The sequence below is a fragment of the Dunckerocampus dactyliophorus genome, chromosome 15 (genome assembly GCF_027744805.1).
Source record: "Dunckerocampus dactyliophorus isolate RoL2022-P2 chromosome 15, RoL_Ddac_1.1, whole genome shotgun sequence".
Classification (NCBI taxonomy): domain Eukaryota; kingdom Metazoa; phylum Chordata; class Actinopteri; order Syngnathiformes; family Syngnathidae; genus Dunckerocampus; species Dunckerocampus dactyliophorus.
Window position 1 is genome coordinate 26694970 of NC_072833.1, and position 11592 is coordinate 26706561.

The 11592-nt window shown below is 43.3% G+C and overlaps 1 protein-coding gene across 13 annotated transcripts in view; it reads right to left on the minus strand.

Moving 5' to 3' along the window:
* The window catches only part of magi2a (membrane associated guanylate kinase, WW and PDZ domain containing 2a), a 179735-nt gene extending 168675 nt beyond the window's left edge, over window positions 1-11060 (minus strand). For 5 of the 13 annotated variants that reach the window (XM_054752777.1, XM_054752775.1, XM_054752776.1 and 2 more), the window contains exon 1: window positions 10596-11059. In XM_054752777.1, the coding sequence (XP_054608752.1) occupies window positions 10596-10902 (307 nt within the window). In that variant the 5' untranslated portion in view covers window positions 10903-11059. Of the gene's footprint in view, window positions 1-10595 lie in introns of all 13 variants that reach the window. The other 8 variants (XM_054752792.1, XM_054752782.1, XM_054752780.1 and 5 more) reach the window with 3 other exon arrangements.
* Window positions 11061-11592: the final 532 nt, after the last annotated feature.

Genomic DNA, 11592 nt, shown 5'->3' on the forward strand with positions numbered 1-11592 from the left:
CTGAACTGGTCGCCAATCGCAGGGCACATATAGACAAACAACCATTCACACTCACATTCATACCTATGGACAATTTAGAGTCGCCAATTAACCTCACCTGCATGTTTTTGGGAATGTGGGAGGAAACCGGAGAAAACCCACGCGCACACGGGGAGAACATGCAAACTCCACACAGAAATGCCCAGGGGAGAATCGAACCCAGGTCTTCCCGATCTCCAGGCTGTTCCTGTATTGGCCAATGTGCTAACCACTAGACCACCGTGCGGCCCTCGTCAAAAACAGAAATCCCATTTTTGGCTGACTTTGAGGCATCAAGGGCGTTTAGAAACGCACCATAATTGCAAGGGCGGCGTACACGACTGATTCCAAGCGAAGCCAAACAGTTGATGTGGAAGCGCAAGCAGCCCTCGTGCGTTCCAATAAAGAAATAAACTTGCAGTGCAAATGATGTGTGCAGCGCAAACATTGTTAAGACTGTGCTTTGCCAGCATGAGCCTCCTATTCATTGTCAACTTTCAGACAAAATTACTTGTGGGATGGGGGCGGGGGAAAGCGAGTGGAAGGAGAGGCAGGCAAGAGCAGAGAAGATGAAATTGACACACCAGCCCTCCGACCACGTGATCCACCGCGTCCCCCACGGGGGCCGACTGATTCAGATGATTATTAAGAAGACGAAACAGGCAAACGTCAGCGCCATGTGAAATCTGTTAAGCCTCATTAAATCCAACCAGACTGTCTGGAGATGACTCATCATTAGCTGCTGGCTCACGGAGCACATCGGAGACATTCATGACTGCGAGCATCAAGGAGGAAAGATGGCAGCGATAGAAAATAAAGACGTAGACATCTTATAAAAAAAGGAGAGGAGACATCCTGGTAGAATTGCTGTGAAGCCACCCGTGTGTTTGAACTCCACATCCGTCATTGGCGCTTCTTCCTAAATTGCTTCTTGCTTCCAAGCGCATTCTCCGCATTCTTTGAACGCACGCTTGAAGCCGGCGTTGAGACGTCATTAACGGCACGCCGTGTTGTTTTTGACAGCCTCGTGCCACTTCGGTGTTTTTTTTTTATTTTTTCGCGCTCTGCGTCTAGTTTGAACACAAAACATTCATTTGACACAAACGGGCGAGGGTGATAATGTTAACATGACAGTGGAAAACATACATCAAACGATGCACATTATAGCATGAAATAGCCTTAAATATCTAATGTGGTATTTTTCAACAATTTAGCATATTGGAAGTGTTTCAGCCTTGATGCTGCACTTTAAAAGAGCTTTTACAAAGCCCTAGTGGGCACAAGCTATTTTGTGTGTCTGTAGATTTAATGCTAAGGAGCTGCGTTTGTCCACGTCTAGGCCTGTCAAAAATGTTGCTGGCTGATGATTGTGCTACAAATTATCGTCGACAATCGATAGTATCGTCATTTTTTGAGACCCTTTTTTCGTTAATTATGTGGCATAAAATTTATGCCATAGACCCGTATTGAATCTTGCATTTCTTTTGCAATGTAGCAAGCGACACTGTGAGCGTGCACCATTTTGAACTGTTTTGTTTATATTTACTTTGCCGACCAAATGCCTCAGTAAGCGTTGACTGTCAGGACAAAGGCGCCTCTATCGGTAGTTCTTTTCCCCAGTTGAGAAAACTGTCCATGTCGTTGTCCATGCGCTCACCTTCTTCATTCTGCTCAAAACCAAAAATATTTCCACACTTGAGCTGTGTTGTGTTTGCCTTAGAAACCATCTCTTCTGTGCCTTCATTCATGTTAGAGTATGCTTTCTGACGAGGCTAATTTGCTGCTAGCACGCTGTACCCACCCTCTAGTAGCCCCGCCTCCACAAAAAGGGTGCATGAGAGGACAAGAAGGTTCACTCTCTCCGTTCATTCCACTATAGAAACAATGCGCACAGAGTGAACTCTCTTGTCAAAGCCCAGAGGGAGGCTGACATCATTGCAGCGCTCCAATGAATGCGTTGCTCAGACGCAATGCCTTATGGGAAAGCTTTAAAATGTGTTTTTTTTTTCATTTAAACTCATATTGGTACCTGTTAGTATATTTGTCAGGTACACCTTCCGAGTGTTAAGTTGCTGTGTGATGAATTTAGTGCTGTTAGTATAGTGACACAGTGAATGAGACTGTTGTGTTGTTATACTGGTATATACTGTATAATGACCTACTATGATTTCAAATGGGTTGACAAACTCGTTGTGAGTGCACTGATTGCTCATGATTGGCTCCTGCCAATTTGGCTCCTCACTGACTTGCAAGCGGTACAGTATATTGAAATAATTAGTAGTCGTTCTGAAGTAAAGATGTCGTCACAAGATTAGAATTTAGCTGCACCACTGCATACGCTTACATTTAAGAAAAAGCAGCGGCTTACACACCGGAATTTACGGTAATTTGTATACCCTACACTAAAGGTCTGCAACTTTGTTTTTTTTTACCGGACCTCAGCACGTTCTAAAATACAATTAAACAAAGAAAAAATGGAAAAAAAAGAGCAATCTGAGAAACAAATACTGTAAAACAAAGAATCAGTAGCAATTTTAGTAAAGTTAGATTGAGTCCCAGTTATAATATTACAATAAGTCATCACAATATTATGACAATAAAGACATAATATTAGAACATAAAAGGTACAATAAGAAAGAAATATTTGTTTTAAAAAAAAGTATAAATGTGCAAAAAGTGTAATGTAAGGAGAACAAGTCCATACTAACAATTAGCTTTATCAACAATGACACAAAGCTGAGATGGAGGTTGTTCTTTTAATATAAAAAAACATCTACATGGCTTGGTTTAAAAATGTGAAAGTGGCCCCCACATGCGGCCGCCCTCAGTGGAAAACGTTTGGAATACCCCTGCTCTAAACCCTACAATACGCATCTCACTGTTATGACATTCAGTCGTACATATGAAGTAACAATTCCAGGCATATTGTACTGACGAAATGTGCAGCTACACAACATCACGTCTTGTCAACATATCTTTCCGTTGGAAAATGCTGCGTGAATTATGAGGCTTTGCCCGCTGATGGATTCATAGCAGCAGCACTGCTTTTTCCCCTGCAGATAGCGCCATCAAACTGCTTACTGTTTTAAAGGGAAAGTGCACTTTTTTTGGATTTTCTTTTTTTTTTTTTTTACCAAGCTATAGCGACATTGTTATTATTATTGTTATTAACATTGTTACACCCAAGGACTACCACGCCAGGGAGCAACTAGGTTCACCACACACTAGTGTGTGGTGTCACAACGCCTCAGCCCACTAGCCAAAGATAACGCTACATCTCGGAGCTGCCGCCACTGCTGCTGCATTTTTGTTTTTGACGCTAGGTGTAGCGTTCCTTTCTATGTTGCTATGTGAAATCAATGCACCAAGGAAGGAAGTTCCCAAAATAGTGTAAGTATGACATGTTATCATGAATGTACCTGTTACTACATGCTCACAGCATGGAGAGAAAACCACTAAACCTTGCTGGAGCTTTTTGCAGGCGTTTCAATAGCAGCCTTTCTAGGCGGAATAGGTGTGTCCCATTACACGCATTCATTACCTGCCTCTTTTTACCTGTTTTTATATCTTTAGAACGCACAGAAAGGAGAAAGACGTGTGTTCATGTCTCACAGAAGGACTGTGGATGATGGGCATTTTTTTCTTTTTTTAAAAGTACACGTTTCCTTTAAGTTATTAACGAGAGAGCCAGGTATTGTAGGCGCTGACAAACGGAAATAACATACACTTGGTCTGCTTGGAATGGAGACACAGGTGAAGGTCATGAAAAGACTGAGGCTGAGTTGAAGGGTGGATGCGGCAGAGTGGAGTGATGGGCCAGATGAATAGATGACGGTGTCATCTGCATAAAGGTGTATCTGGGAGGCACCGACAGCCTTGGCCACATTGTTCACGTCGACAGAGAACAAGGTTGGGCCTAAGATGGAACCTTGAGGAAGGAGGTTTTTCCTTCATGAGCAAAAACAGACCTTCAAAAGTGCGTGTTTGAGCGCCTCTTTTCTCAAAAGTGGAGTATAAATGTAAAATGTAAAAATGGTTTGTGCTCATAAAAGGGCTCTATAGGACACATTTTGTAGTTAGATCATCATTAAAAAGGCAATCACTGTGTAGATGCATGGCTGCAAACACAGCCTAAAAATCTTGCATAAAGTCATGAAGGCATGAAAGGCATGAAATAGCTTCATTCTGAGATATTTCCTGTAGGTGACCTAGCCAGTACTTTTGTCCATTTTTGTCTTCTCCCTTCTACTTGATGTACATCACTGACAGGATTTGCTAGCAGTGTCAACATGGGGAAGAGGGGAAAAAGGGGTGTTTGTTTGCCTGCCACATGGTGGTCTAGTGGTTAGCATGTTGGCCACACAATAACAGAGAGATCGGGAACACCTGGGTTCGATTCTCCCTTGGGCACTTCTGTGTGGAGTTTGTATGTTTTCCCCGTGTGTGCGTGGGTTTTCTTCGGGCACTCCGGTTTCCTCCTCCATGTTAGCTTCATTGGAGACTCTAAACTCTAAACTGTCCATAGGTATGAATGTGAGTGTGAATGGTTGTTTGTCTATATGTGCCCTGCGATTGGCTGGCGACCAGTCCAGGGTGTACCCCGCCTGTCGCCCGAAGTCAGCTGGGATAGGCTCCAGCATGCCCCCACAACCCTAAAGAGGAGAAGCGGTATAGAAAATGGATGGAGGGATGGATGTTTGCCTGGGGTATACACTCCTTGCATGTTGACAAGCTGAGGAGCATTTGGATGCTGGAGAAGAGACTGGCAAGTGTCACACGATAAGGCACTGATGTTCAACTCAGGCCTCTAGGTGGCAGCGTTGCATGTTCTACCATCTACCATCTTTTTTAAGTTACACCAGGACCAAATGGATTCTGCCAAGTCAGACTTAATTAACTTTTCAGAGAGCCCTGACAGTTATTCATCCCCAGCCAGACGCTAACTTCCACAAAGGAGCTGGAATGACATGAAAAGCTTCTGGCAGGTTGTTGTGTCTATGCTGATGAAAATGTAGGAACACGACGACGCCTGCAAAACAGCAACAACAAAGGACCGTTCCTGATAGCATTAGATGTTACCCATTTCAGCTATTTGTCGGAGACACGATCTTCAATTTTGGGATGGAACAATATGAAAATTTCATAGCACGATTATTGTGACCATTACAAAGTATTGAAGTCTAACAAAGTTTTATTTAAAATAAAAACACAAATAAACAACACACACAATACTTTCCTTGGCCGAGCCCAACATTGCAAACTGCAAATGTGCACCCTCATCTGAGTGCTTGACGCCTGTAGGGCTTGAAGGGGCACGTGATTGTGCAATGCGTTGACGGCCGCGGGCAGCATTTTTGAGAGCAAGGGCTTTTGTTTACATCAGAGTTGGTGCTTTGACATAAAGATACACAACGTAATTAATGTCTGCTTCTCCAGGAAATGAGCAGTTTAGTATGGTTATGGTTATCAATCACAGTTTTACGATCATTTTAATTTGAAACGGTAATAGTCACTGGTGCATGAGTTTATCAAAGTATGGTTATCAATCACAGTTTTACGATCATTTGAAACGATAATACTAACTGTTGGGAGGTTTACCGTGGTTAATCATTAATACCGGTAAGTGTTATATCTCTACTTCAGTTAATTCAAAATTGGTCATCCAAAAACAGTTTTCGGCACCCTTCTGTGGGCTACAACCACAGTTGTAGGGTACCTAAATGGGCTGGGCTAGACCCAGAGTATTGATTGGTTAGAACATGGTGACTTCCAGACTGGAATAAAGTCCATTGCTGTCCTTGTTATCCTTTGTTTACTGCTGTCACGCTATTTATGTGCTGTACGTCGTCCCACCTCCTTGAGGATACACCCTTCCAAGCTGGACTGGACCGGACCACAAGGCGTTTAGAAGACTCAGAAGGCATTCACTGGAAAGTTAAGCCATTTTTAGAAACATCAAATTATGAATTGGGAAGATTGACTGCCCCATTGTATGTTCCTTTGACCAGGGCACCTCTGGAAGCTATTAAAATGGTAAAAAGCTGTTGAAACTGTCAACAAACAAGATTAATCTTCAGTGGAGTTGCAATCATTACTAATGCACTCATGCAGAGAATCAAATCTGCTGCGCTTTTGTATGCACACAGTTGGGCCAGCTTCCCTATCATCCATACTGTATGAGCGTGTCGGCAACGCTGGCAAAGCGACACCATCCTGGGACCGACGACCAGCGACAGCTTCAACGCCATCAGATTCCGCTCAGCAGGATGCTTGGCTCGGATGATGCAGGCTGGCGCCGAGAAGGTAGGCCCTCCAGGGAGCAGATTTAGGAGGTGAAAAAGATGGGAAAGAAGCTTAGCCACAGAGCCATACCTCATTAGAATAATAATGGATGCTTTCATGCTGTAAAAACAGAGCGCTGGAGTTCATCCTGTGAGGGACTAAAAAGGTCTGTCCAGGGTTTGATCCAAGTGGGGAACATTCGGCCACCAAAACGAAAACAAAGAGGAGGTGTCAAAGGAGTTACCAGAAGGGATACTGATACAGCTAATTGTTGGAAGAAGTTGCACCACACTCGCCACCTCTTGAAGGACGTTGCTTCAGGAGCACAGTGCACGCCCTCCCGTGACCTTGGCCTAATTAGCGCATGCCTCATCGTGGATGGCGAACCACAGCTCAAAACAAACGCAGCTGCACGGCACATACTACAAACGGACATCACACTGCCATTGTTGTCCAAGCTGGCAACACCAGTGAGTAGCAACTGTGTCTGAGGCTGCACGAGTGCTGCCGGCACTGGGGGAGCTGCCTTTCATTGAAGGAAAACGTGAATTCCAACATGTTCTGCGACTTTGGGAAGCAGAGCATGAGCCCCTCCCTTGGGAAACTGGGCAACATGGCCATTTTGATATCGTATGATGACATACAGAGATGCACAATATCTTTTTTTTCCAAAGCGATACCGATTACTGTCTGCTTCTCAAGACCGATACGATATTAATAACTTTTGGATATCAACTTTTTAAACTTACCTTTAAGTGGAGTTTGTGCACACGTTGAGGTAAGAAGGACTGGAACAAATGAGGATTTGTTGATGTGTCCTAATGAAATATGATGACATCACTACTATCAGAAGAACCAGAGTATAGAGGGGGAGGACCCACCTGCTGTGGCCCAGTAAGGTGCACTGTATTCGGGCACGCGATCCGAGCAGCCGGTGTGATGCCACGGGGGTCTCTGGCAAACCCTTTGCACTTTTCAAACGGTGGTGTTTCAAGTAGTTGAGAAGTTTTTTTGTGTGCTCAGTGTTTTTTTTTTCCCCCTCATCACTGAGCACTTGGTACAACGGCCTTCCTCTGACAGTGAATGTTTACAAGTGAGCTCAGGGGAAGCTATGACAGGCCGTTAACGTCACAGGCAGGAGGAAAAAGGAGTGCTTCATTTGCTCACCCCCACAGTACGGGAAATCTCGCTTCATTGGAGCATTTTTTTGTAATTATCTGAGCTACAGTATTCTTAACGTTATCGGATGTATCGGTATGACATCATAATTCCCTTATATCGGCCCAACCCAACAATTATCAGCCCAATAGATATCGTGCACCCCCAATATGATAGCATACCTGTCAACCCTCAAGCTTTCCTGTATTTTACTGTTCTTTCTTTTTCGTATTTTCAACTTCCATGATAAAAACACCTTCTTTCTTGAGCCTCCCTTACTTTCCTGGGAAACTTCCCATATTTTGTTGACAAGTAGGCATGATAGCGAGCGCGCAACGCAACCCATGTGAGGACATCATCTTGCTGCCGCACATGTTGGAATTTATCTCACACAACATTGAACCGCAGTTCCCCAAGTGACAGCAGCACTCGTGCAGCACCTTGATCATGATCGCGGTTTGTTGGCCCCTTATTTGGTTTTGTAGAAAAAAAACGGTGCATCAGATCGCCACTAAACTTTGTAGAGGGGGTGTCACATGGGCCAAGGAAGAAGCCACCATCTCCATTCTCGTTCATCCCAGCAACACTTGGTCCATCCGTCCATCCATCCATCCATCCATCCATCCATCCATCCATGTCCCACAAAATAAACCTTAAATCCTTGACCCTAGAGATTGCGATGGTATCGTGCTTTGCCTTATCCATACCATCTGACCCAGTCCGACGTCTCGTGCCATGGAGAAAAAGGGAACTTTCAAGCAAAGATGTCTCCTGCTCATCTTTAATGCATCACCATGAAACTGTAAAAAGGGTCTTCAGTCTATTTTCAGTTTCTCTGTGCAAGTTTCTAGAGCGTTGATAATGAAGAAGGTCACAAAAAGTTCTCTTTGACCCGTTGGAGAACTACCAGAACAATTTCCACAGAACTTCTGAGGAATGTCGTTCTTCCAGGCGACTTTAGCGCCTCCCCAGAATTCAGTCGGGAATGGGAATCTCCAGTGACGTCAACCATTCTATGACAGTCTCCTTTGAAGCAAACAGGTCTTCCATCTTGCTTTAGGGAATTTCCTGTTGGACACAATCCTACTAACCCTAATCCTGGGGATGAGGTCAAGGCTCTTCCACACCAAAACCATCCAAGCATGCCCTTATGGGCCTCACTATGTGCTGCGGCTTTCCTCAAACTGTTCCCACAAAGCCTGTCACCTGCTAGGCTCTTTATTACCTCCACCAAGGACGTTTAGCTGGTTTGCTAGCAACTTCCTGTCTCCGGTTTTTACATACTAAGCTGTACATATACACTTTAGCCATTTTTGGAGCCATTTTTCCAAGTATGGAGATTATGGTGACAATGCTCATGCTTACAATTTTTTTTAATCCAAACTGTAGCAAATTAAAAATAATATGTTGAAGAAAAAACATATATTTACGCAACAAATTTTAATCCCCATTTATATATATATATATATATATATATATATATATATTTGTATATATATTTTTTAATACCAAAACTATAAATCATAAGAAATATTTACTCCATATTAGTTCCAAAAGTTTATTTTTCTTTGGCCTACTTATCACATAGACAGATGTTACAGATATTATTAACTCAAAGGGAATCCATGTGTTTTGATTGAATTAAAAAAAGCCCAGTAAAAAAAAAAAAGCAATCACTGAAGTGTAAATAGTAAATAATTGATGTTAGTTTCTCATAGACTTGGCTGCACTTTTACATGAACCCCCGTGGAGATGACACTAAACCTCTTTCAGTTTTTGCAGAATTTGTTTCCCCCCCACAAACAAGCAGAGAAGTAAGAGATGATAAAAGGTGCATACAAGGGATCCCTTAGGACAACATTCAAATGTCTTTGCATGGACTTTTGGCGTTTGTGGTGCACGTTCACATGGATTTTTGTGTGCGAGCATCAAGACGAGTGCTCTGGGAGTTGGCAAACAAACACCCACACTGTATTTATTTATTCCTGATGCTGCACAATGCTGAGAGCTGTCTAGCTCAATTAGGTGAAGAAAATATTGGAAATGTCCCTCAGTAGGATGTAAAGTGCCACCACAATCACAAACATACATGCAGTAACCCCCTCCGTGATAAATCCAAGTGCTATTACTTACAGACATGAAATAACACCCCTATCGTCACCTTTACACTCCTATTACCCAATATAGTAGACATAATAAGAGAAAAGAAGACATACAACATAGAAATCCTGTGTACCACCTTCTAAATGCAGTTTTTAACATGATTAGAGCCCTCTGGACATGAAATAACACCCCTATCGTCACCTTTACACTTCTGTTACCCAATATAGTAGACATAATAAGAGAAAATAAGACATATAAGACATAGAAAACCTGTTTGCAACCTTCTAAATACAGTTTTTAACATGATTAGAGCCCTCTAGACATGGAATAACACCCCTATAATCACATTTACCCTCCTATTACCCAATATAGTGGACATAATAAGAGAAAGTAAGACATATAAGACATGGAAATCCTGTTTACCACCTTCTAAATACAGCTTTTTCTGGAAAATTTCCGTTTGGTTCTACGAACTTGCAGCATTTCTCTCATGCAGTTGTTTATGGGGTTGCTGTTGTGTTTGGGGCATTTTTTTAAACTTGCAGCATTGATGTGATTGTAGTGGTTTTCGTTTGTCACATTTCACCAATGTATTTGTGTTTGTGTGTGGTATTTTTGTGTTGTTTTGGATCATTTCTGTTTGGAGGGTTTGGACTTCGTGTTTGCACCTATCGGTTACCGTAGATTAGAGTGTGCTGCTGTACCTAATAAGGTGCAGTAAGTGTAGCATCCTTCCAGAAGTCCCCTAAATGTGAATGTTACATACTTTGTGCATACCATGCAGAGATGGTTAACTACTTTTTAGGGTTGTTTATTTTCTGACTGACTCAAATCTAACACACCCCTCGCTAGCATCAACCGCTAGCATGATAAAAACACGTCCAAAAGCGTCATTTCGCCGCAAAAACACACCAAAGACAAATTGATAACAAACAAAACTGTTAGTGAAGAATGCTTTGGCTTTATTCTGTGCTACCGGAGTCCCACTCTTGACGAGAAAGCTAATACGAAAGACGATGAACTTATCCGCTCACCTTGTTTGACACACTTGAGTCTCACCGGCTCCTTGCTGTGCTTCACCACCGCCTGCACGTCCCGGCTGGTGAGTCCTGCCACCGGGGTGTCGTTCACTTCCAGCAGTAGCTCGCCCTGCAGGAGGAAGCTGCCGCTGAGGCATGGAGCGCCACCGGGGGGAAGCTCGCCCACAAGCGGGAACTGTCCATGCTCCGCGCCGCCCCTCAGCTCCGGAGTCAGCAGCTCCCCCTCCGCGCTCCGGCCAAGAACGCTCTCATGGACTTTGTCGCTCCAGTGGTTCTTCTTCCTCTTCAGGCTCTTGGACATGGCTCACATTGAGGCGGGGGAGGAAAGTTCCAGCGTACTTTGAGGGCCCCCCACCCCCGAGGTGGTGTTTCAGTGTTGACCGTCACTTGAGCCCATGTCCTCGGTGAGGCAGCTGGATCATCACTCCGTGTTGCCTTCATTGGTCTCAACTTGTGATGCGTTTAATTGCTCGCCCGAGAGTGGAGGGTTACAGCTTCAGCATTGAAAAGTGAAGTAATGTTAAACAATTTTCTTCACTATGAGACTAATGTTATCACGTAAATCTTGTGCCTTCTGCATATCGCAACATTTACGGTGTGAATAATTGTGATACATGTCGTTATGATGGTGGTGCCGATGTACGAGGGTAACCTAAAGGCAACAGTCAGCTCCATCCATGACTGACCCGGATGTGAAGGCTGCTGGAGGAGCATCTTTCTTTCCATGGAAAAAAAGCACAAAGACAAGAGAATAGTTGCTTTACTTCCACAGACTGAGGCTTGTTTACGCCACAAATATGTTTTTTAAACTTACTGACGTAAAAATAAAAAGTTAGCAGTAACTTCCATCTGCAGGGACCACATTTTAGTAGATTATATTTACAAAAGTCACTCTCATGCAAAAGTCTGATTGAATTTGAATAATAATGCATTTGGAAAAACATAAGGTTTATTCTAGGAGGTTATTATAAAAGTCACGTTGCTTTGTCAC